The 26,705-nt window shown below is 36.6% G+C and overlaps 2 protein-coding genes across 8 annotated transcripts in view; both read left to right on the top strand.

Annotated features, from left to right (window-relative positions):
* LOC138712369 (E3 ubiquitin-protein ligase RNF19B-like) overlaps nucleotides 1–8,280 on the top strand; it is a 365,180-nt gene extending 356,900 nt beyond the window's left edge. For all 4 annotated transcript variants that reach the window (XM_069844041.1, XM_069844040.1, XM_069844042.1 and 1 more), the window contains 3 exons: nucleotides 694–889; nucleotides 2,493–2,844; nucleotides 6,000–8,280. In XM_069844041.1, the coding sequence (XP_069700142.1) occupies nucleotides 694–889; nucleotides 2,493–2,844; nucleotides 6,000–6,818 (1,367 nt within the window). In that variant the 3' untranslated portion in view covers nucleotides 6,819–8,280. The remainder of the gene's footprint in view (nucleotides 1–693; nucleotides 890–2,492; nucleotides 2,845–5,999) is intronic.
* A 6,534-nt stretch (nucleotides 8,281–14,814) lies between these two features.
* The window catches only part of tefu (Serine/threonine-protein kinase tefu), a 99,133-nt gene continuing 87,242 nt past the window's right edge, over nucleotides 14,815–26,705 (top strand). For 3 of the 4 annotated variants that reach the window (XM_069844036.1, XM_069844035.1, XM_069844033.1), the window contains exons 1-7: nucleotides 16,567–16,810; nucleotides 18,947–19,031; nucleotides 20,138–20,263; nucleotides 21,618–21,741; nucleotides 23,253–23,417; nucleotides 24,274–24,409; nucleotides 26,005–26,104. In XM_069844036.1, the coding sequence (XP_069700137.1) occupies nucleotides 18,960–19,031; nucleotides 20,138–20,263; nucleotides 21,618–21,741; nucleotides 23,253–23,417; nucleotides 24,274–24,409; nucleotides 26,005–26,104 (723 nt within the window). In that variant the 5' untranslated portion in view covers nucleotides 16,567–16,810; nucleotides 18,947–18,959. Of the gene's footprint in view, nucleotides 14,886–16,566; nucleotides 16,811–18,946; nucleotides 19,032–20,137; nucleotides 20,264–21,617; nucleotides 21,742–23,252; nucleotides 23,418–24,273; nucleotides 24,410–26,004; nucleotides 26,105–26,705 lie in introns of those variants that run through there. The other variant, XM_069844034.1, reaches the window with a different exon arrangement.

Raw genomic sequence — 26,705 nt, 5'->3', positions numbered from 1 at the left:
GTTTATTGGTTAATCCCGTTCAATTCTCAGGAGCCCTATTTGCATAGAATGTGTCATAATGTTAGTTTCTTTTTTCTTCCGATATTGCCTACACACACACACAACTGTCAGTAACCTGTCACCATACCTACACCTCTTTTATAGAACAAGAAAAGAATTTGGATCCGTCAAGAGAAATTTCTCGTGTATTAAAGCTGGTGTTTCACTCCAATTTAACCAGAATTTCTTAAAATCTTCTTCATGAATATAGCACTTTCGGGAAAACCATCCAATAAGGACGTTTCAATCTCTATTTTAGCGAAAGAATCAGTTTTTTTTTTCATTCCACCATAGCAACAAGACATTTTTTGATATGAGTTTGAAAGAAAAGCTCGTTCATTTTGGAAATTGACTTGCTACCTCTATAAAAATGCAAGTCTGATCACCTGAGAGGAGTGATAGATTAAATTTTTTATGATGTCAAGCATTATTTTGAACTCCAATATTAGCCAAACATGGTCTGGATACTGGAGATTGAACAGTTAATACACTGTGCTAACTACTTGTCTCAGTCTTGTCAGATTTAATGCAAGTGTGAGAACTTTCTTCACTTGCTTGCTTACTTAATTACATTTAATTATTTGGCAAAAGACTTTCTTACAGTACATATTATTACATATTACACTAATCATTATGGGCTGTTTTGTCAACCAGATGCGGTATCAATGGATGCAGTCAGTCATCGTGGAGGAAACCCGTCCATTGGGGAGGTTTCCCTGTCACTTGGCAGTGGAAGTCAATTGGAAAGACTGGGGCGAGAAAATGACAGAGAATCAGCCAGCAATGTTGCACTCGCAGGAGCTAGTATAGCTGGAAGCATTGCATCAAGTTTATTGCCCGGAGGACAGAGGTTAGTGTGATCAAGTGTTACTCAACTTATCTGTTCAAACTCCTATATTTTGTCACTGTGTGATAATTATATTGCGTAGTTATTCGCAATATTTGATTCTGTTACATTCAGTTTAGATAATTACTGTATTTCCTTAACTGAATGGCGTGTTGATATCAATTTAAATGTAACTTTTCCTCTTCCCTTGTTACTTACAGATTGCTACGTAATAATAACTGATTCATCAATAAGAAATTTATATCAAAATTTGTATCGTCATTTTATATCTGTATGTTTATGTACTTGCTGCAGAGTAATAGGATTTAATTTTAATCAGAGGTAGAGGATATATATTCCTCTTTACAACACTTGAACAGCTAATACATTGTGAGTGTTCAGTTTTGAGTTTACATACTTGGTACCAACGTAACTGAAAAGCATTGTTTATTTCAATTCTTTTAATATAGACTTTGTGAAATTATATATTAACATCTCATCATACAAAATCATTTGTATCCAATCCCATTTCTCTTACGTTAACAAAGATTTCTGTTAGAGTTTTAGAACATATATATTTCATATAAACTGACTCAAGTATTAAGCGACTGAATTTTTGGTAAGTAATGAATATTAAAGATGGTTGCTGGCCTATCATTATAGAGTCACTTTACTTAAATGTGGTGGAGTTTGCATGGATAAATCTTAGACCATTCACTGTTGTTATAATTGCTGAAAAATAAAGATATGCTAAGACTTAACCTAATCTTCATCTGAACACATTTTTCTGTTACAACTCTCTTAGCATTAAAATTTTCGGGACCACTGTTAAAATCTCATTAAATAATAATAATAATAATAATAATAATAATAATAATAATAATAAATTATTTCTTTATTTTAGTGGTGTTCTTAATATCCATAAAAAAAGGCAAGTAAGCCTAACCACTTGTTTTCTTCCGAGTAAAGTTGTGTAAATCATTGTTCATTTTTGAATGGAGGAGAAAAACTATTGTTGCACATATAACTACTTCTAACATCTTGTATAATAGAAGTTTGTGCAAGACTTTGAGATCTACTTGGTGGGGGGGGGGAAGTACATTTTAAAAGAAGTAGAAATTGTCTATGTAACTCACTGATTTGCGTTGATTGATATTTTTTGTTGAGAAAAGGGTATCTACATAAAAGAATAACATAATAAGTTGGCGGAAATAAACTGCTCAAAGGAATAATATTCTCTACTTTGTAGAACAGCTACTATCATATGCAATTCCTTGATCACAGTAAAGCACTATGAGTGTAGACTTAGCTATCTTTATGCACAGGTTTCCTAAGAGCTTTAAATTTTTTCAGGGGTTCCTACAGATTAAAGACGTTGAAAAAGGCTGATATTAGTTTTAACCCATCGTTTTAGAATAATTACTTCAAGGAAAATATTTGAATACAAAATAATTTTAAGGTTGAAACATAAGTTTAAGGTCTCCAAGTCAAATAGTACACATGATGCTGCGATCACTTCAGAAAGTTAAATTTTCATTTTAACCATTTGGGTAACAAGACTCGACCTAAGTAATTGGAATGGAAAAAATTGTAATGTCAGACATTCACCTCCTAATTCCTGTTGCAGGCTGGAAGTACAAGCTGATGTAGCTTCGACACAGAGGTTCAGCATGAGCAGTGAGACTGCATCTGCAGCCACAAGTTTATCTGAGAAGTCTGTGTCAGCTTCTATTGCCGATGATGGTGCAGCATCAACTCGTGCACTTGCTGGCTCAGTTCTCAACTTCAAAATGGATTCCAGTTCCTTGTCTGGCTTTCGAGGAACAAGTGTTGATGCATGTACCCCAGTGGAAGTACATACTGATTCGGCAAGTCAGCGCAGTGACGAAGTAGCTGGGCCGGCATCATTGAGTTCCTTGGAAGAACTTGCAACGGGCATGATGAGACGCACACGAAGGAGACCACCCCTAGACCGTCAGGTACTCTTCACAAATATCTGGTTTTATCATTTGCACACTGTAATCTATTGCAGTTGCTACCATCTTAGTATTTTTATACTCTTGTAGACCTACATCATAAAGGGTCGTGCAGAGAAATACAGATTAGCACTCTTTAGTGTTCTCGTACTATATAGTTTAAGTCTTTCACTGCATTCCACATGAAGTGAAATTGTTATTTATTTATTTATTATTTATTTATTTATTTATTTATTTATTCATTCATTCATTCATTCATTCATTCATTCATTTATTTATTTGCATATGTGTCATAGATGTAGAAATATCCAATGTTTTGTAGCTGTATGTTGAAAAAGAATAATATTCACGTAGTGTTTGACAGTTTTTTTCTCCCATCATGCATATTCTTCACAAGGAATTAATTTGCTGTGGATTAGAAATTAAGAGGTACTGGTAACGAAATTTCTGCATCACTTTGAACCGAAGTAGCTGCCATGGTGGTCCAATGGCTAGAGCACTGAACTTATAATACCGTGGTGCACTATAGGCAATGATTCTGTCAGTAAATTGGTTTACACAACTACTCTCGAATTGAACTGCTGCAAACATTTAGTGAAAGATACCTTGAGAAGAAGAAAGAAGTGTATATAGCATTTGTGGACCTAGAAAAGGCTTTTGATAGAGTGGATTGGAATAAACTGATGGATATCCTGAAGAAAATTGATGTGGATTGGAAAAAGAGAAAGCTGTTCAATAATCTTTATACGACACAGCGAGTCAAAGTCAGGATAGGAGGAGAAATGTCTAAAGGAAGTGAAATATGGAGAGGAGTACGACAAAGATGCCCTTTATCACCTACCCAGTTCAACATTTTACTTGGAGGATTAAGTGAAGAACTGTTTTCAGAACATGGGAGGGGTGATAGTAGAGGAAGAAGAATAAAGTGCTTAAGTTTTGCTGATGATATGGCGTTGTTAGCAGAAGATGAGGTGATACTAAGGGATATGCTATTGGAGCTAAATGACAATTGTGAGCAGCATAGGATGAAGATAAATGCAAACAACACGAAGGCCATGGTTATCGGAATAAAAGTAAAGAAGGTAAACGTGCAAATTCGAAACGAGACAGTGGAACAAGTGGACAGCTTCAAATACTTGGTGTGTACTATTTGCAGTAACATGAGTTGCTGCCAGGAAGTCAGAAGGAGAATAGCTATGGCAAATGAAGCTTTTAATAGAAAAAGAAGCATCTTCTGCGGACCTTTGGAAAAATAACTAAGGAAGAGACTAGTGAAGTGAAGTGAAGTGAAGTGAAGTGCTTTGTGTGAAGTGTGGCACAGTACGAGGCAGAAACATGGACATTACGACGAAGTGAAGAGAAACGAATAAAAGCATTTGAAACGTGGATGTTTTTTATTGGGTTATTTTACGATGCTGTATCAACATCTAGGTTATTTAGCGTCTGAATGAAATGAAGGTGATAATGCCGGTGAAATGAGTCCGGGGTCCAGCGAAACTTGGATGTGGAGAAGAATGGAGTGTGTGAAATATACAGAGAGAATAGGAAATGAAGCTATGTTGGAAAGAGGGGATGAAGAAAGAATGATGCTGAGAAACTGTGTGCTAAAGGATGCATTGGAAGGAATGGTAAATTGGAGGAGAGTTCGGGGTAGAAAAAGATATCGGATGATAGTCGAGATTAAGATATATGGATCGTATGCAGAGACAAAGAAGAAGGCAGAAAACAGGAAAAATTGGAGAATGCTGGGTTTGCAATGTGTGTATATATATATTGGATTAATTTGAATGCTGTAAAACATTGAATCTCAAAAGTGGCAAATGAAACAAAATAATGTCATATGATAATTAAACGCATTTAGCAATAAATCTTACTTAGATGAATATATATATATATATATTGTTTTTTTTTAAGAAGAAACTTATGTTAAAATGTGTTTTTTAAAATGATTAATTGGATGTAATTATTGCAAATATCAAGTTACTCTACTCTTCATACTGTGCTCATTAAACCTGCCTTGTTAGTATTGCTGTCGTTCTTCTCCATTCTTGTTAATATGGAGTACTAAGTGAAGTACCTAAATTTGCTTTGTACTCTTAGCATGTTCAGGTAATTGAGTATCCAAACAAGTCTATTATCAGCTGCATAAAGATAAGCACATTATAGTGTACGATATTCCTTCAGTAAGCTCAAGGTACACTTATCATATGAAGTGTTATGTGGCCTGCAACGTGTAAGATTTCAGGAACATTAAAATGTAATGTGATGATGCTTTGAACTCTAATCAAAGATTTAGAAAGTATTTTCGTCTTGTAGGTGCCATCCTTCATTTGACCTTTTCCCTTAAAAATTGTCGAAATCCCTTCCATGGAGTAAGATAAATGGCCAATAGGATTGGAGTTAACACAGTCTTGCACAGACGCAACATCATGCATAACGTTTTTTTTAATTTTCCCTCTTGCCGTTATCAGGCCCATGTTGAAACCTCTCCTCAAACTGCATACAGTTATATCTTCACAGCAGATAAATATAAAAGAATAGTTGTTCATACTAACTGTAACTGCCACCAGCGTAGCTCAGGCAGCAGTTGTGTTTGCTTGTCAATCCTGAGCTGCACTCAAGCATGGGATCGATTCTTGCTTGGGCTTTTTCCGATGTTTTTCCCAACTTTAAGTTGAGTGTTAGGTAATTACATGGCGAATCCTCGGCCTCTTCTCACTGTCACCAATTTCGTTATGCTAAATAAGTGTCATTAAATAGCCGAAAAAAAAAATTAACTGCAAGAATGTGAATACTTACTTGGAATATTGAATTAAGAAACGACGGAAAAGAATAGTTGAATTGCCTTCCTCCATGAATGCCTACCTTGTCACATGGAGTACGAGATAAGCTTGTGTACTCAACACTATTTGCCAGTTGAGTGAGTACATAAGGTGGGGCCTAATCAGTTTTTCAATAATCTTTTAGTTAAACTTTAACTTTGCAATGCTACAGTTCGTTTGGCAGCTAATTTTTTTTACATTTGTTCTGCTATGGAGATTTAACATTGTGCGTAGTTTGAGGAAAGATTTTGACATTTTTTGACATAGTTCATTAACAGTTCTTTTGTAGATAATTTGCTGGTATATAACTGTATCATATTTTTTTATCTTTTTCAGGGTAGTGAAAGTAGTAGTTGGACTGCTGGAGGTGAAGATGGTGGTTCAGAGAGAGTAAGGTTTGACGATCACGTAAGTTTCATTGCTCCTCATTCATATGAAGCACCACATGGAAGTCAGTGTGATAAGGAATGCAGTGCTAGTAGTGGACGTGGCAGGTGGTGGGGTTCAGAGACAAGATGCCGCCGGGAACCATCAGGAGAAGAACACACAGGAGAATCTGGAGAAATTAAAAGAGCACCCTCAATTCGACAAGAATTAAAGAGCAGTGAAGTCATAAGTAACAAAGCAGTAGATGAGTGTGTCGTGTTGGATGGAGATAATGCTGAGGAAGAAGAAAGGGATGATGATTCTGTTTCTGTTGCTGCTGCTGCTGCTGCTGTTATTCCCGCTGTTACATCCATCAATTCTGCTGCAGCTGCTGCAACTGTTGCAACAGCTACTATTCCTGCCATTACTACTACTACTGCCACAGTCACTGCCTGCTACCACCCTACTTCGAAGCCTGACACGTCTGTAGATATTGCCAACAAAGAAAAACCACATGTTATGTCAGCTGTTGGTGGATGTGGCAAAACTACATCGACCACTACTCTGAGGAATGTGTTCTTCCATGCTCCGCCCACAGAGAGCAAAAGACTCCCAAAGTTGCGTAAAACCCAGGAATCTGTGGGGCAGGTTGTGGATGGAGAGCAACAGAGCTCATCTCGGCAAACACTTACGTTGCCAGTTATACCAGAACCTTCCATTGATCTGCCACACTCAAGCCCTTCAGGTGACCAGCCTGTCAAAATCGAAATCCCCATCGAATCTGATTAAATTTATAGAACAGTATTCTGAAGGTATATAAGACTGAAATTTATTCCATGAACCCACATCTGGTGATCCTCTGCCATTTACTAAATTAAAGTTGAATTATTTTATCCTCTTAACCTTGGAATTATCTATGTACATACTATATGCATATAATTCCTGATCAGGGTTATGAGAATTATTTAGTTATGGCTATATTTGTATGTATTTACCTTCTGTTCTTCCTAACATACGAAAATGTGTATGCATTTTTTATATTGGAGTGCTAACACTTTTTGTCACCTGACTGATCACACACATTGGACTATTTTTTTTTTACAATTCATTACAATACATTTTTAGTACTGCAAAAAATGGAGAGTCATAAAATGTAAAGTAAATTAATATACATTTTTTTATTACTTACAATATTGAAACATAAATTATTTGTATAATTAATATTTAATTTTCGAGGGGGTTACCATACTTATTATGATAAAATCGAGTACTTTACTTTAATCTCATTCATATGCAGCTACAGCTTTCTGGAAAATAAATTTTAAGTAATAATTGGAAATAGTTAATGAGCATAATAAATTTCTAAGTATTGTAGAAATCTTGTTTATTTTTTTATGTTTAATGGAAGTTTAAACAAAACATATTGCATTTGTAGTGGGACAGAGCATGAAAATTTTCAGACCTTTTCCAGCCCTTACTAAATTTATTTGCAATTTTAGGTAATATTTTGTATCATGATTTAGTTCTAACAAAAGAGTTCATAAATCTTTTTATATGTATATACAACACATCTTTCATATTGATTATGTGCTGACTCCAAAATGCTTGCATCAATTGACCCTCCTACATCATTTCTTTAATATTGTGCAGTAGTTGTTACTGTTTTGAATTAATGGAGGAGGATATATATATTATAACAACAATCAACATTTACAGTGTACATTTATGGTCTCAAACCATCTTGCAGCACATATGATGTGTGTGTCTATATGATGCTTGTGTGTCTTGTCAACCATTGAAATACATTAAGGGATTCCTTTGTTACCTTCTTCCATGATCTGAAACTAGAAGAGCATTGTTGTCATGCTTGATGGAGTAGTAAGATTCAATAATGACCTAGTGATTGAATGCTCAATTCATTGCAACAATTTTTCCTTTAAAATATACTTTTCTTGCCACTAGTTGGATAAAATGAAAGGCATCATAATTTGGTATCGGTTATGGATCGATTTATTAATCGGTCATTTATGTAATCTGTTGCTCGAAAGATGGCCTCCATGTACTGTTCAGCTGTTCCTAAACAGCTCTATTGATGTAAAATGTATAATGCATGCATTATCATGCCTTATTACTACCATGTTTCGACAAAACAGCGAATAATATTTGTCCTGTTACATTAAGTGAAATGTTCTGTTTGTTATTTTTAAGTTAAAAATTAATAAACTATAAATGTGGTGTTTGAAACAATAAATGTGCAGTTTTATTTACTAAAAAGCTTACAGCTATATGCAGGATATTAAGAAGACCGTCCCTATCACCACGGCATGGCGCGTCCTCAGGTTGCAGATAGAGGAGACGGCCTCCAGATATGGAGGGTAGCTGCGAATATAGGATAAGCAGTCGTGGACAGCCGATAAGGGGTGGTCCTCCAGCTTGGGAGTTGGGCGAAGGGCTAACAACCCATCACCGTAAAAAACAGCTTATTACCAAACCTAACACTAAGCCTCGGAATGGGAAACTGCTGAGCCATTTATACCGGAACCCACACTTTCTGAAGTCGAAATTGCGATAGAAAATCTGAAAAAGTACAAGTCTCCAGGTATTGATCAAATTCCAGCAGAATTAATTCAAGAGGGTGGAAGGCCAGTATCTAGCGAAATTTATAAACTTGTACTTGCAATTTGGGAAAAAGAAATTGTACCAGAACAGTGGAAGGAGTCCATTATCGTACCTATTTTTAAGAAGGGGGACAAGACTAACTGTAGTAACTTTCGAGGAATATCACTTTTGTTGACGTCGTATATCCTTTTGAGAAGATTAACTCCATATGTAGATGAAATTATTGGGGACCATCAGTATTGTTTTAGGCGTAATAGATCGCCTATTGATCAGATTTTTTGTATTCGACAGATATTGGAGAAAAAATGGGAGTATAAGGGTACAGTACATCAGTTATTCATAGATTTCAAAAACGCGTATGACTTGGTTAAGAGAGAAGTTTTATATAATATTCTTATTGAATTTGGTATTCCCAAGAAACTAGTTCGATTAATTAAAATGTGTCTTAGTGAAACTTACAGCAGAGTCCGTATAGGCCATTTTCTATCTGGTGCTTTTCCAATTCACTGCGGGCTAAAGCAGGGAGATGCACTATCACCTTTACTTTTTAACTTCGCTCTAGAATATGCCATTAGGAAAGTTCAGGATAACAGAGAGGGTTTGGAATTGAACGGGTTACATCAGCTTCTTGTCTATGCGGATGACGTGAATATGTTAGGAGAAAATCCACAAACAATTAGGGAAAATGCGGAAATTCTTCTTGAAGCAAGTAGAGCGATAGTTTTGGAAGTAAATCCCGAAAAGACTAAGTCTATGATTATGTCTCGTGACCAGAATATTGTACGAAATGGAACTATAAAAATTGGAGATTTATCTTTCGAAGAGGTGGAAAGATTCAAATATCTTGGAGCAACAGTAACAAATATAAATGACACTCGGGAGGAAATTAAACGCAGAATAAATATGGGAAATGCGTGTTATTATTCGGTTGAGAAGCTTTTGTCATCTAGTCTTCTGTCAAAAAATCTGAAAGTTAGAATTTATAAAACAGTTATATTACGGTTGTTCTGTATGGTTTTGAAACTTGGACTCTCACTTTGAGAGAGGAACAGAGATTAAGGGTGTTTGAGAATAAGGTTCTTAGGAAAATATTTGGGGCTAAGAGGGATGAAGTTAGAGGAGAATGGAGAAAGTTACACAACGCAGAGCTGCACGCATTGTATTCTTCACCTGACATAATTAGGAACATAAAATCCAGACTTTTTGATGGGCAGGACATGTAGCACATATGGGCGAATCCAGAAATGCATATAAAGTGTTAGTTGGGAGGCCGGAGGGGAAAAGACCTTTGGGGAGGCCGAGACTTAGATGGGAAGATAATATTAAAATGGATTTGAGGGAGGTGGGATATGATGGTAGAGACTGGATTAATCTTGCTCAGAATAGGGACCAATGGCGGGCTTATGTGAGGGCGGCAATGAACCTCCGGGTTCCTTAAAAGCCAGTAAGTAAGTATTCCAATGTGACAGTGAAAGCAGCTGACGATTACAATTACAGTTGAAGCCTGATATAGCACGGTCCAATATACTGCGGATTTGCATATAACACATGATGTCCTCATAGAAAATACATCATTATCATTAGATATTTTTAATTGTGGAGATTTAGCGAATTAGTCAACATAGAACATCTCTGTTTAGTCAACTGTCCAAAGACAGGTCTGAACCTCACAAGTGATATCAAGAAGGCACCACGTATGAGGCAACTAGGCCAGGAGATAATGGGGTAGGTAGCAAGTTCCTTTCCCCCTCTATTGCATACATCGCCGACTAACTATGTATTACACTAGTCATACTTCAGATGCATACAAACAATTATTCTTCATTCTGACACACATCATCAAGTGAGATGTACTGCCTGATAATAGATGTACAGATCAGCCAGAACCTCAATCAGAGGATAGAACGTCTCTGAATCACAATAATTATTCTCCAGTTGGAAGGGAATCCAATGCCATTTCCAGCCCAATATTACTGTAACTCCGCATGACTAAATGTTTTTATTCTGAATAGTTTTGTAAACTCCATGGAATTCTTTGGTTTAAAACTAGTTAAGTAATAATGGAGAGTTGACTGTGCAGGAGCTGATTTTGGCTATTTCCTCACAAAACAAAACTCTCTTGACTTAGAGTTCAGTTTTTAGGCTCACGTCTCTAATCACTAGCAAACAACCGAAGGCAATAACAACACTCACTCGCTTATCCACAGGTATATAGTTTCAATCATACAGTACCTTCATATAGTATTGAGTATTTATTTACATCCCATGGTATTCATACATCACGTCACAGCTAGAATATAGAACATATAAAAAAATGTTAGTAGTACTATAAAGTCTTAATTATAGTCACAGTCTAGTTGAAATAATGTACAATATAGTCTATTAGTACAACACAAAAGTTTAGTATCAATACTTATTAAAAGACAGAAATATTCATGAAGCGTTGTTGAATGTCATAAATTCGCTTACAGAATAGAAGGTGTGAGAATTTAGCGTTAAATAATCTTATGTTTTTAGTTTGATTTTTTTATATCCATAGGAAGGCTATTAAAAATGTTTATTGCCATATAACGCACTCCTTTTTGATAGCATGATAAACTTGCCAATGGAGTATGAAAGTCATTTTTTGACGTGTGTTTATGCTATGAACTGTTGAATTAGTTACAAAGTTTGCACGATTACATACGAGGAAGTTTATTGATGAAAAAATATACTGACAAGCCATGAGCATTGTTTGTAGTTTTTTTTTTTTAAATGGTCCTACATGAGTCTAGATTTGGCACCTACTATTATTCTAATTACTTTTTGTAGTACGAATATACTGTTACTATCTGTAGAATTTCCCCAGAATATTATTCCGAAACTTATTACCGAGTGGAAGTATGCAAAGTATATGGTTTTTAAAGTATTCATATTTACTCTATTGCATAGATCGAATAGCAAAACATGCTAAATTTAGTTTGGGGGTAATTTCTTTAATATGATTTTTCCAATTTAACACCGATTTGTAAGCAAAGAAATTTGGTTGTTGTTGTTTCTATTAGACTCCTGTTCTGTGCACATGTGGAGTCTCAGAAAATCTTAATCATTTAATAGCAGATGGAAAAGATGTAGAAATATAATAATAATCTTTATTAAACACAAATTTGTACAACTTTCACTCATTTTTTATTTGTTTTGTAAGCCTGGCTCGAGATCTCGCAGAGTGAGGATGATTGTGGAGTATTGAGGAATTATGATAATGATAATAATAATAGTAATAGTAAGGCCTTCTCTTTCACTCGACCCTAAAGGTGAAGAGAAATGTGAAACCCCGAGAAACAATCCCTGTGTTCACTCTGTCCGTAAATTCCTTCGTGACGCAGATGGGATCAAACCTAAGTTGCGAAGACCCCCAATATCTACTATTTTCCAACAAGAAAATGTGTGAATGAAAGGGGATAGTTGTATGATAAAATCGATGAAATTACATAGTATTTGCTGTTGAGCCCACAGTACACGTCTTAGGCAAAATAATATGTAAGAGGATTGCTGTACTGATTATGAATTTCGTGATGGGAATCAAACTTTAAATAGACTGCTACACAACATGGAATTGTATTGCTAAGCATTGCAAGAATTCGGAATTATTAAAACTTGCGACATTGTGGAGGGATTTTCTCGCAATACTCCCTATTCCCTCACATTCTCCATCCCCTTATTTTATCATTAAAATAATTGGAACAGTAGGTGTCTCCAATGAAAGATTTGAGGGCGTGGAGCTCCGAGCCGTGAGGTTTATTAGGTATTACTTTTCTGGGGATGGGACCTGGCTTTGTTAAAACTGAGGCAGGACAGGCCTTTTATCAGCATCAGGTTCACGAATGACACTCAGACAACTTGTGCGACTGGAATATCAGCACATATATAGGACGCACAATGGTACAATATGAGCCTGAGTACATGAATCTATCCAGGATACAGCTTTCGTAAAGCCAGCCAGACACATTCTTCAAGCTCTTTTCTCGAGAGACTTATAAAATTCCAAAGGATGTATTGCAATTAACTGGAACTAACACAGCTTATTCTTCGCCCTTAACCTCCATCACTACTATTTCATTAGAATATACCTAACCATCCATAAAGGTGACGAAGACAACATACCTGCATTTGATACCGGTAAGTAAAAATTTATTTATATTATGCGTGGGTGAAATAGAGAGAGTATCATAGAATGTGTTATTTTAAGGAAATACAATTTCAATTCCTTTAATAAAATATTTAATATCAACAAAATTTTCTGAACTTCTAAGTTCATCTTATTAAGTTTGTTATGCAAGGTGGCGCATTTTCAGTGACCCAGTTTTAAATTGGAACTATATATCAGTTATCGGAATAAGGAATGTAGTACCATTGTTGGGTAGACATTGATGTTAGAATTTTGTAGCTGCGTGTAGGTGATTGATACAACAGTATATTTTTCATAGAGTGTTTAATAAGAACTAACAGTTTCGTTGATGACCAGCATGAAGAGAGTTTGGTAACAGACATGATCGAGCAAGATTTCCTTCATGCTCAACAATATGTGGTGCGTGCAACAAACTAACAGTTGTAAATAAACAACCACACAGAAAAACAGAACTTTTTTTTTTTTTTCCTTAAAAATTTAGACTGGCCAGAGGCCTTTTACCAAAGTTATCTCTGTTTTCGTTTTCATTTGTTTCCTTTGTTTTACTTACACTAATACAAACACAACACCCATGCCCGAGGCGGGACTCGAACCCACAACCCTTCGGACCAAGCGATAGAGACATGCCGTGCCCCTACTACTTGAGCCATCCGGGCCGGCAATGGTGATAATACCGGTGAGATGTGTCCGGGGTCCAGCACCGATAATTACTCAGCATTTGCTCATATTGGGTTGAGGGAAAACCCCGGAAGAAACCTCAACTAGGTAACTTGCCCCAACCGATTTGAAGGTGATAATGCCGGTGAAATGAGTCCGGGGTCCAGCACCGAAAGGTACCCAGCATTTGCTCACATAGGGTTGAGGGAAAACCCCGAAAAAACCTCACCCAGGTAACTTGTCCCTACTGGGAATCGAACCCGGGCCACCTGGTTTCGCGGCCAGACGTGCTGACCGTTACTCCACAGGTGTGGACGAGAACTCGTAAGAATATTGCAGGCTTATTAGATCACTTTGGAGTAGCCCTACCCTATCAGCTTTGATGATATACTTCGATGTGGTATATAGCATCATGCATTACAGGCGCTATATTCGGTTCAAGTTTAAGTTTCCGAAGACAGGTTTGCTTCTGAGCTGTAGCTCTGTAATGTTGGTTGGATTTGCGCTAATACATACTAATGTGTGTTGAGAGTCTATATTGGTTTTCCGTTTTTGTGGCATCCAGTCTTTAACAAAGATGTGTTTCCATATGGGGGCGTGGCTTAAGTCCACAGGCCTTCTTGTTTCATGAGATGTAGGTAGCTATTGCAGGTTTTTTCCTTTTAAAATAAGGCCTGTTGTTTTTTAGTTGGCTATTTAACGACGCTCTATCAACTACTCGGTTATTTAGCGGTGATGGTGAGATTATATTTGATGAGATGAGGCCGAAAATTCGCCATAGATTACCTAACACTCGCCTTACGAATGGGGAAAACCTCGGAAAAATCCAACCAGGTAATCAGCCCAAGCGGGAATCGAACACACCCCCGAGAGTAACTCCGGATCAGCAGACAAGTGCCTCAGCTGACTGAGCTACACTGGTGGCTTAGATCTGATCTGTTGTGTTTGTGCACTTCGACACTGAGAACTTTGGACGCCTTCATATTCGGTTTGTAAGCTCTGCATTCACGGTATTTTCTGCCTCTTCTGTGTTAGACACTGCCAACATTATCTTATCTATTGTATTTCCGTGCTTGTTTGTGGGCGGATATAATTATACTATCTCTATTATGTCGAAGAACACACTGACTTCGAAGGACCTGTAGTATTCTCCACTTTCGTATTATTCGAATGCTGTGTTCTCTGATACGTAGTTCACGATTTATCATGTACGGTATCTTGCTATTTTTTCTTCGTTTGTTACATGGTGTAGTCAACATAAGTTATCATCAGGCTCTACAATGATTCTGATCATTTCTGTGTCTGCCGAGGTTGTGTCTATGATCAGTTTCTCCTTTCTAGGGCTCGCCTGATAACTTGCGCCCACGTTTGTTCTCCGTTGCTTCGATGATCCTCGTGGGATGTCTCAACTGGTACGTTCTCTTATCTGTGGAAAAGCCTAGGGGTACCTGTCTTCATGATGTATGATCTTAGGGATAGGTTTTTTCAAGTTCATTTTATGCCTTTGGCCACTGCATCTAACTTATTTCCTGCACTTTTCTTATTGTATAATAAACTCCGTCAATTATTAATGGTCAGTTTCACTTTTGTCTCAACTTGGAGATTCAATTCCGTAGTTTTCACACTTCGCACAACCAAGTTTGTATTATTTCTCTTGCGTTATTCAGTGCACCTATTGTTGTTTAGTCAACTGTCCGAAGACAGGTCCGAATCTGACAAATGATGCCAAAAGGCACCACTTATGAGGCAACTAGGCCAGGAGATAATGGGTAGGGTGGCCAGTTCCTTTCCCCCTCCATTGCATACATCGCCGATTAGCTACAGTGCACCTATTGTGGGTTCATAATGCACAGCAACTCCCACTTTCGACTAGACTTAGAGGAGATAGGAAATGTTGTACAGTATTTTTTTATAGTACGAGGCGCATCCAGAAAGTAAGTTTCCCGATTTTTTCCCCATGAAAGTAAACGTAATTAGCCGTGTCAATTGCGCATGCGTAACAGATCTATGACGTATCAATCATATACCAGCCGGACAGGTCCCGCCTGGTGCCAGTAGCATGGCAGCAGTGGTCCGAAATGGAAGCTCTTATTCCTTCTCCTGCCGCCTGCGAGGTTCGATCGGTGATAAAGTACTTTAATGGACAAAGCATTGCGCCAATTGAAATCTATCGGCAGCTCTGTCAGGCCTATGGGCCGAACATCTCTCGCTCTCTCTCTCCCTCCCTCCCTCCTCAAGAAATTCCTGTCCTCCGGTGAGCGTTTTGGCAACGACGAAGAGCTGAAGACGTCTGTCACACACTGGTTCCATTCACAGGCGGCAGAGTTCTACAACAGAGGGATACAAAAGTTGATCCCACGATACAAGTGTCTCAATTCTGATGGTGGATATGTTGAAAAATAGCTGAAACATTGCTGTACCTGTTGCCAATAAATGTTTTCCTGAAAGTGTGCGTTCTTTTTTTTTTAAATAGGGAAACTTACTTTCTGGATGCGCCTCGTATATACGGTATGTAGTCGTAGCAGGTCCGCCGAGTTAGCTCTGTCGTAGCGAGTCTGCCTCCAGACTAGCCAGTCCGGGTTCGATTTCCGGGCCCGGCGGGGTCAGAGATTTTCATATAAAATTTCTACCTCGGGACTAGGAGAGATGGCGGTGCACAACTTCTAAGTTGATGGTGATTCGTCCGTTGGATGGGAACGTTAAGCCTAGCGGCCCCCTTGGTGCTATTCGACATGAGTAGGCTACGTGCCGACACCGGGTTTCCCCTTCTCCCTTCCTCACCTTCATCACAGATACACATCATGCATAACGTGGCCCGCTGAAGTGGTGTGCAACTTGAAAATGGATCACAGTCCTGCCATCTATCCGCAATATGCGGAACCCGAATCACATAAAGTGAAGTGAGTAGGAATTACTATAAAAATATTTTATATGTGGTGTTCATTTCATTTTTAAAATAATAAGCATATGAGATATTTTGCTTTTTGAGTGCCGGTATAAGTAAAATTGTATGATAAAGTTGTCACTCTGACATACTAGTAATGGCGGTTTTGTTTGTGAAAAGACATGTTTCTAATTTACAATGCTAAGTGCTTTTTATGATCTAATTAGAGTTATATTTGTGCCACTGTTTGTAAAATAGCCCCGAAATGTTAAAAATGTATTTACATTTCACTGATCAATGTCATTTTATGTGTACCTGTACTACCTGTTGAAACTCTTACCGGTAGCACTAGCAACGTGTTTGGATCGAGTTTTGTTAAATGAATTTAATCGTCTAATACTGACCAAATATAATATAACGTGGAATAACAGCGAACATAGTTTGTTGTAACAGGTAATTAGTTACTTACTGTAAGTTATTTATGGACTGTTGTTTATATTTTACTGCCTTTTCTTAAATGTTCAAACAAGTGGTTTATTCGTGTGAAAGAATAACATTTTATCTTCTTCACCATATATACTTTGTTGTATTAATATTTTACAGCTGATATGTTGTCATTTCTTTAAATAACTTTTTCATACACTAATTTCTCTGTTACCTATTAACGCTCGTTTCACCGGGCCTACAGTTTAAGAATTCAGTTCTAGGCCTACATGTATCCAAGGGCAACTGAAATACAAAAAATCGTAATTACATAGAAGAAGAACTTGCAGTCTACAAGTTGGCCTACATATACACCCTTGAACATAGGTAGTCCCTAGCCTATAACTATATAAAAAAATACTAGCCCAAGTACTACCTAAATAACAGAATTCATGTAGGCCTATTTAGTAAAAAGCATAATATGCCTAGATAGTTTTTGAGAGCAGGATTTAATTTATTTTCATTGTCTTCTATTAATGTTATTTCTAATGGTAGAAAATTAAAAATAAAGCATTTTCATGAAGTAGAATATGCCATTAGGAAAGTTCAGGATAATAGACAGGGTTTGGAGTTGAATGGGTTACATCAGCTTCTTGTCTATGCGGACGACGTGAATATGCTAGGAGAAAATCCACAAACGATTAGGGAAAACGCGGAAATTCTAGTTGAAGCAAGTAAAGTGATAGGGTTGGAAGTAAATCCCGAAAAGACTAAGTCTATGATTATGTCTCGTGACCAGAATATTGTACGAAATGGAACTATAAAAATTGGAGATTTATCTTTCGAAGAGGTGGAAAGATTCAAATATCTTGGAGCAACAGTAACAAATATAAATGACACTCGGGAGGAAATTAAACGCAGAATAAATATGGGAAATGCGTGTTATTATTCGGTTGAGAAGCTTTTGTCATCTAGTCTTCTGTCAAAAAATCTGAAAGTTAGAATTTATAAAACAGTTATATTACGGTTGTTCTGTATGGTTGTGAAACTTGGACTCTCACTTTGAGAGAGGAACAGAGATTAAGGGTGTTTGAGAATAAGGTTCTTAGGAAAATATTTGGGGCTAAGAGGGATGAAGTTACAGGAGAATGGAGAAAGTTATACAACGCAGAGCTTCACGCATTGTATTCTTCACCTGACATAATTAGGAACATAAAATCCAGACGTTTTTGATGGGCAGGACATGTAGCACATATGGGCGAATCCAGAAATGCATATAAAGTGTTAGTTGGGAGGCCGGAGGGAAAAAGACCTTTGGGGAGGCCGAGACGTAGATGGAAAGATAATATTAAAATGGATTTGAGGGAGGTGGGATATGATGGTAGAGACTGGATTAATCTTGCTCAGGATAGGGACCAATGGCAGGCTTATGTGAGGGCGGCAATGAACCTCCGGGTTCCTTAAAAGCCAGTAAGTAAGTAAGGAGATTGGATGCTACTCATTCGGTATTGCTGCTTCTGGCACTCATTGTGAGAGTTCGACTTCCCCACTGTCAGGCTACTATACCTCACTGGGGTCCAGCACCTTTACATCGGCTCCAAAAATACTGTTTTCCTAATTATAACCTCCTCACAGAGTGCTGTCAGCTGGGCCAGCTGAAGCCAAATTTTTTAATGAGGTGTTACTTTTGGGCTTTTGGGTTTACTGAATACGAAACAGCCATATTATACCCCACTGATGAAACAAAGATTTCAAATTTTTCTGTTGGAGCGTGTTAGTCTACGGTTTTTCATGTCTTTAATACCTCATTATAGTAACCCTAGCTTCAAATAATAATTAAATAAAAGATAATTGCCCTGTCTTTCTCTTAATACGTAGATGTATATTTACTGGAACATTTTCTGATATTACTGTTACTATTTTAACTTTCTGTTATACCAATCGTACTGAAAACTGTCATTTGTTACATTATTTAATACCTCTGAAGAAACACGTGTGGTTTAGTTGCAATTACTTTAGTGCTGAATTTTGTCCTTCACACTCTCTGGGAAATATTTATTCAGAATGTAACATTTTGTACAAAATGACTTAAATATATTTTCCTAAAACCAAGGAATAAAAAAATATTATTATGTAAGTAATTCCAAAATAATATATTATTTACAGAAATTTTGGAACGATGGCTGCCATTCAGAATGATTTATTGGAGTGTTCCAGAAACTGTGATTCGAGTAAAATCACAGATAGGAAGGTGAGTATTGTGTAGTAAGATCTCGAGATCTTCATTGCAGTTACGAGTATCACTTTACTTGTCCGCCTGATAAATTTTCGGGAACTTTAAGACAAAAGGCAGATTGATAAAAGATAGAATAAATTTGGGAGGCATTGGATTTTTTCTTTTCTTTATCTTTCTTTGTGTATTTCCTTTTTCTCTTATTTTCTTGTTTCTTCCTTCCTTTCCTTTTTTCTCCCTTCACTTTTCTTTCTTGTTCTTTTTTCCTATTATTTATTTTCTTGCTTCTTACTGTCTTTCTCTATTTTTCTTATTATTTTTTTTCTTTAGCTTTATTTTCTTCCTTTCCCTTTTCCCTCATTTTTAATTATTCTTCTTCTCTTTATATCCTTGTTTCTTATTTCTTTTTTTCTTCATTCTTTTTATCAATTTTCATTTTCTTCCTTTTTTCGTCTGTTTTTTTTCCTTCTCTCTTTTACGCTTTTTCTTTCTGCATTTACTTGTTTTTTGTATTGCTTTCTTTGTTTCATTTTTTAATTGCTTTTTCCTTTTGTATTTTATTTATGGGAGAATCCAGTATGCATATAGGCTAGAGTGTTAATTGGGAGACCGGAGGGAAAAAGACCTTTAGGGAGGCCGAGACGTAGATGGGAGGATAATATGAAAATGGATTTGAGGGAGGTGGCGTATGATGATAGAGACTGGATTAATCTTGCACAGGATAGGGACCGCTGGCGGGCTTATGTGAGGGCGGCAATGAACCTCCGAGTTCCTTAAAAGCCATTTGTAAGTAAGTAAGTATTTTATTTTTTGAGTTCTTGCTTTGTAGTTATATTTGTGATAGTACTTTCTTTCTTGGCATGTTTATTTTTAATTATTACACTTTATTTTTACAACACTATTCATATTTAATTAATTGTATTTGTTTGCTATTCATTTCCGGATCCTCATGGTCATCCTTAATTAAGGCCGGATGAGTTTCTCTCTCTCTCTCTCTTTTAACTTTGTTTACTTTTGTAATGAAAAATATATTTATTTTATGGTAATGTGCTTTTTTTTTTATAGACAGGTAATACAGTTTACTAGTGCTTCTGTTAGTATTTCTGCGTTTTTTTTTATTATAGAAGGCGATGGAGCGACTGTCAGTCCTTCTGGATGATCCAAGAGCCATACTACTTTTAAACAGAGCCAAGAATGATGAATTGACTTGGGATAAATTGTTCTCTTCTGTACATGAGCTGATTTTGAGGGTATAAACCATTTTAACATTTTATTTAAAGTGTCTCTTTAATGTGGAACCAAATGTAGTAATTTTTTGTTAGTTTTGTTAACTGTAATGTAATACAGAATTGACTCTTACTTTGATCGAAAGTGTGCTCACAAATCAATAGGATTGAATTTTCACTCCAATATGAGGGAGAGTCGGAAATTAACTAGGGTAACAATACAGTAATGAAAAAATGATGAGGTTACCACATGACACATACTGGACAAGCTACCAATTCAGATGCAGTAAATTGAAAATGCAAAATGGGTTTCTACAGGCAATCCAGAAACTAAGAGATATATTTAATTTTAATTTAAACCTAGAAAAATATGACAATATGTTGTTGTTGTTTTCTAATGCCAGGCGTTTGACAATAAAGTCATTTGACCTCTTGCACTCCAATATTTTTCTAAGTTATTATCATGGTCAGCCACTGAAGCACAGATTTTGAGGTGTTCCGAATCCATTTCTTGGTTTGAGTTGAACAATGGGCAGTTAGGGGACTGATATATCCCAATTCTATGCAGGTGTTTGGCCAAACAATCATGGCCCATTGCCAATCTAAATGCAGTTACAGACGATTTTCGTGGTAAATCGGGAATTAACTGTGGATTATGATGCAGAGAGTTCCATTTTTTCCCTTGGGATTGTGTTATCAAATTTTGTTTGTTGAAGTCTAAGTATGTAAATTTAATAAATCTTTTCACAGAGTAATATGTAGATTTAGTAACAGGTCTGTAAGTAGCAGTGCTGCCCTTCTTTGCTAAAGCATCCGCATTCTCGTTTCCCAGGATTCCACAATGGGATGGTATCCATTGGAATACAATTCTTTTATTGAGTGATATTAATTGAGAGAGCATTTTAGTTATTTCTGCTGTTTGAGATGAAGGTGTGTGTTTAGAGACTATTGATAGAATAGCTGCTTTGGAGTCTGGCAATATAACTGCAAAAACCAAATGTAAAATGTTAATATGGGACACTGTAATGGAAGTATGATAATATTAGTAATCATATACCAAATAAAAAAATAAAAAAGGAAAAAGATACAGATATTTATGTAGAACATTTGGTTACTACACTTTAAATTAAATTCTTATCTGAAGTTAACCCAGCCAACATAATCTAAACTAGCAATGCTAAACATGCTACATGACGATAAATACTTCCATATGTATCGTTAACTTTTATGGCAAGAGATAGAGTGTGTTATTTCGTGATAGTAGAAGAAACACAAGGGATTTACAACAAGAAGTGAAAGTGAACCGAAATTGCTTTAAAGGCTTAAATTCACGTTGTTTCAGAGATTACTTTCAAACAATCAACATGCTTGATTTCAGGAAGCAGAACGATTCAGATCTGATGAGCAAAAAGCTCAGTCTGCATCATCTCTAACAAATCGAGAGAATGTAAAAATAAAATGTTCAGCTCTTATTGATAAACTGGTTACGAAGGCAGTAAAAGGTGAGTATTTGCAATAAACATAGTCCATATATAAAAATAGAAATAACCAGCTGTCATGTACATTGGTGAATAAGTTGAAGTTTAACTAAGTGGTCTATGCTTCTTGGCACTAGTGACATCTATGAGCAAGCTCATAACAGCAAGTTAAAAATCTTTACTGATTATCTTTTAATTATAAAATGGTACTAATTTCCAAACTACCAGTGGATCGTGTGCATGCATGCATTCATGTATGTGAGCATGCACGTGGTGCAGTAAAACCCCGCTAATCTGAAATTCCAGATAATCCGAACATGGAAAAAAAAAAGTATTTGAACTGAAATTCAATCAATTGAATGCTACAGTATTTAGAGACTCAAAATGTACAATATTGTAACTTTAAATTAAAAAACAATAATGTAGTTTTATTTTCACAACAATAACTCTTCACTTTCTACAATTTAATTCTATTCCCGTCAACAATGGGATTTGCACTCAACACAGTATTCGTTATTGCACTCCACAGACGACAATGACAATTTACTTGGATTATTGAGAACAACAATGAACTGTTAATTTTAACTAATGTTCACAGAGCACTATTTACAAATCAGAACTGTCAGTTCTCAGTTCACAGCTCTTCTAGCTCAGTCACTCGAGTTCACAGTATCTCGAACCCCAGACCTTAGAGACAGTCCACTGAACTTCGAACTCAGGTCCCTCCAGCTGCGGTCCATTGCACTCGAACTCAGGTCTTCGGTTGCTCACGCAGTTGCGGACACATACTCAAGTCGAACTCCGGTACACAAGACTGGCTGGCTTGCTCTCCACTGACTATAACAACACTGACTTACTGACTGACTGACTGTCTGACTCCTCTCGAAGGCTGGTTTCCTTTTATTTGCTAGGCAACACTTCGCGAGCCTTCGATCTCTGGTCGTTTCCGTCACTAGACGATTCAGTTTCCAGAATAATCTGTCACGCTGCTGCTCCCCTCTCTACTCTCCCGCGGTAGCTCTTTCCCCTTTCTCCCCACAGCACATGCCCCAGGAAGCAGATGCGCGCGCAACCTGCCCATCACGGCCGACCTTGCACTTCCTTCTGCTGGTCGTGAGATCGAATCTCACGCGGCTGTCACAATATATATCACAACTTACTTTATCATTAGTGGATGAATTAGGCCTTGTTTTCTACACTTTGTGATAATGCCATCTTTTTCTGATGAAGAACAGATAATCTTGACGAAGATGGGGACAGTGAAGGGTGGAGAGAGGATAATACATGGTTTCCCTGCTTCCATTCCTGCACCCCACTTAATCCGAACAGGCCTTGGTCCCAATTGGTTCAGACTAGCGAGGTTTTACTGTATTAATGAACCTAAATTTGACAGAAATTTTTACTTGTATATTTAATTGTCATTCCTGTAATTCATAAAATTTATTTTAATAAATACTTTTTTTTTTTTTTTTGTAATGATTTCCAGTTGTTTTTGGTTTGTTTAGTTATGGGCAATAATATTTCTTTCTATGCAGGTTCTTCCCCAAAGTTAAAATGTTCAACTGTACAGTGTTACATATTGCGAGTTTTAAATGACAGATGCCTCTGCAGGTATTTTGGCTGCACGTATTTATTAATTCTACAGACTGTATTGACAGTTAGGAAATACTGGGGTGATATTAATTCTGAAGATTGGAATGGTGAGTATTTTGCTCTTACTAATAAAGCTTCTGTCAATAAGAGTATCATACTTTTAAAATGTAACAGTTTGTATAAATGAAAGAGCTTCATTTATTTAATTATTATTATTTTGAAGCACACTTAATGTCATTATGTATGGAAGGGAACTTCAGTTAAATGGCTGCCGGAGCTTCGTTGAGTTGCACATATGTGCTTCTTCCAATTTTGTATGATAGACAAACATAATGAGGATCTTGCTAACAAACTCGGAAATTGACTTTGGAAAGTGCTTTGAACAGGGGAATGACAACAGCGAGAAGTCTGTGAAATTAGAAGGGCGTGCTTCAAAGGGGTTTAGAGTGTGAATGCGAAAAGTAAGCTAGGTTCCCCCCCCCTCCCCCCCAACGATCATTGATTGGATACTTTTTGATCAGACCTCTAAATATTTACAATAAATAACAAGAACTAAGTTACTTTTGTTTACCTTTGTCACTGTTTGTATCCAATTTCCTCTCACTTTGCTTTTACTCTCAAAAGGGAATCAACAACCAAGTCACATCTCATTCACTGCACCATTGGTATGATGACTCCAGTAGATAAGGACCTGTCTCTATAAGTTATTGTTCAGGATTTAATTTATGGAGTTTTATGTGTTCTGATTTCGTGTTGTGTCTCTTGTGGATTTGTGTGTTTTCTACTAATGTTTGTTATCTTTCTGTTAAGTTCTCTTCTTCACAATAAATCTTTGGCTTTTAAAATATCAGATGTTGTCTTTGCAAATTTTTATATATTGAATTAGGTGTCGGTATACTGTATATATTTTGAGGATTAACTGTAAATATGTAATTTAATTGATTTGTGTCTTACGTTTTACAGATCTTATGGATACATGTTTTGTTTTGTATGAGAATCCACCAGTTGGTATGGATAAATCTACAATGGCAAACATATTAAACAGCATTGTTAAATATGGCACTTCTCAGTCACATTTGGGACTACGCCTTAGAAAAAAGTACGTCTATACCTGGAATCTAGCTTGCTCTTATTGTCTCTGTTTTTACCTGCAGTACTTTGTGAGCTTTGAACTCTAATATTGTAACAGTGATTCTTATTGTTATTAAATATGTGTCTTCATGATTTAATATTTAGTGAACTTGAAAACAAAAATTAGCAAGACCTTCATTTCCTGCAAGTTAACAACACTTGCTTGCTGACATAGTGCTGTATTCAAATACTCAGTCATTAGCGATAACTCAAGAATTTCCATGATTACTTGTTATAGTGATCTCTGCATCTAAGATGGCAAAGTAGTATGCAGCTTCAACATGCTGCTTTTAAGAAGGAACATATGGATCATTAATTATATTATGAAATATTAACGTAAATGATTTCTAAACACAGGTAAAATTGAAGATGAGATAAATTATAAACATAAAAAAGCAGTAGCCAAAAGAGAAGTTACAAAACGTCATAGAAGTAACTAGAGTAAGTTCATTTCAAAGTTAGAAACTGATTTGACAAGACCTAATCAGCCACCGGCGTGGCTCAGTCGGTTAAGGCAATTGCCTGCCGGTCTGAAGTTGCGTTTGGGCACGGGTTCGATCCCCGCTTGGGCTGATAACCTGGTTGGGTTTTTTCCGAGGTTTTCCCCAACTGTAATGTGAATGCAAGGTAATCTCTGGCGAATCCTCGGCCTCATCTCGCCAAATATCATCTCGCTATCACCAATTTCATCGACGCTAAATAACCTAGTAGTTGATACAGCGTCATTAAATAACCAACTAAAATAAAAAAAAAGACCTAATCCTAAAACTTACAAAATTTTAAAATTTCTGAATTATGATGTCAAAGAGACTGCCAGAATTGAAGTGATTGATTAAAAAATATGGATAAATTATTTTGAGCAACTTGTAGAAACTTGAAACACTGGTGAGACCTGTTTTCATTTATGGAAATGAAACTTGGACCATACATAAATGTGATGAACACCAAATCACTGCCAGTGAAATGAAGTTTTTAAGAAGAACCGCTGCTATGCTAGTTTAGACAAGAAGAAAAATTTTGATATTTTGAAAGAATTAAATATTGACCCAATTTTAAAGAAAATTTAAAATTATAGATAGAAATGGAAATCTCATATAGGATGCCTAGAACATGGATACTACGCTAAGCACTAAATTACCGCCCATTAGGAACAAGATCTTTGGGCCGTCCGCTGAAACAAGGGAGTGAGACTAACAGACCACAAGGCTTAATACGTGATAGGAGGAAGAAGAAGAAAAGTATTAACTAGTAACGTTGATTTATATCAATTGCAAAATGGTACATATTACCGAGTCTCTTAAAACAACTATATATTATATTGTGCAAAACTACTTTCGCATGCTTGCATGGTATCTTCTGTCTGCTAACTGAAGAGTTTAATTCCCTTAAATGGTGCAATTTTCAGCTTTGTAAAAAGTAGAGAGAGCAGATTGCTAGCCTTTATTTCCATGAAGTAGCGAGATTATTGTATGCTTATGTGTCTCTGTTGTGAATGTTGCATGCTCTTTGAACTCACGACCTCGATATAAATGCTTTCTTGGTGAATATTAAAATATTTTACAGGATTCCACTTCTGGTTCAAGCATTTGAGAATCCAAACCTTGAGAAGTTGCCAGCATTGCAGGCAGCCCTTCTTCAACTTGCATTAACAGTGTCCCAAAAGGTAATAGTAATTATTACTGTATTATTAGAATTTATCTGCCAAATGCATGTTGGGTTTAATGCTCTGCAGTATATATGAAAAATATATATTATTTTAATGTACCGAAGTACATATGAAATTTCCAGGCAGATATTCTGCGTCATCATACGATGAAAGAGTAATGGAACGGAGAAAAATTCTCTCCGGCACCGGGATTTGAACCTGGGTTTTCAGCTCTACGTGCTGATGCTTTATCCACTAAGCCACACTGGATACCCACGCCGGCGTCGGACAGAATCGTCTTAGTTTAAGTTCCAACTCTTGGGTTCCCTCTAGTGGCCGCCCTCTGCACTAAGTCATCATCTTAAATCACGAAGTGATTTACACATTTCATATATATTATTTTAATGTACCGAAGTACATATGATATTTCCATGCAGATATTCTGCTTCATCATATGATGAAAGAGTAATGGAATGGAGAAAAATTCTCTCCGGCACCGGGATTTGAACCCAGGTTTTCAGCTCTACGTGCTGATGCTTTATCCACTAAGCCATTACTCTTTCATTGTATGATGACGCAGAATATCTGCATGGAAATATCATATGTACTTCGGTACATT

This window comes from Periplaneta americana, chromosome 13, assembly GCF_040183065.1.
Source record: "Periplaneta americana isolate PAMFEO1 chromosome 13, P.americana_PAMFEO1_priV1, whole genome shotgun sequence".
NCBI classification, from domain to species: Eukaryota; Metazoa; Arthropoda; class Insecta; order Blattodea; family Blattidae; genus Periplaneta; species Periplaneta americana.
This window is presented reverse-complemented; position numbering and strand designations above follow the sequence as displayed.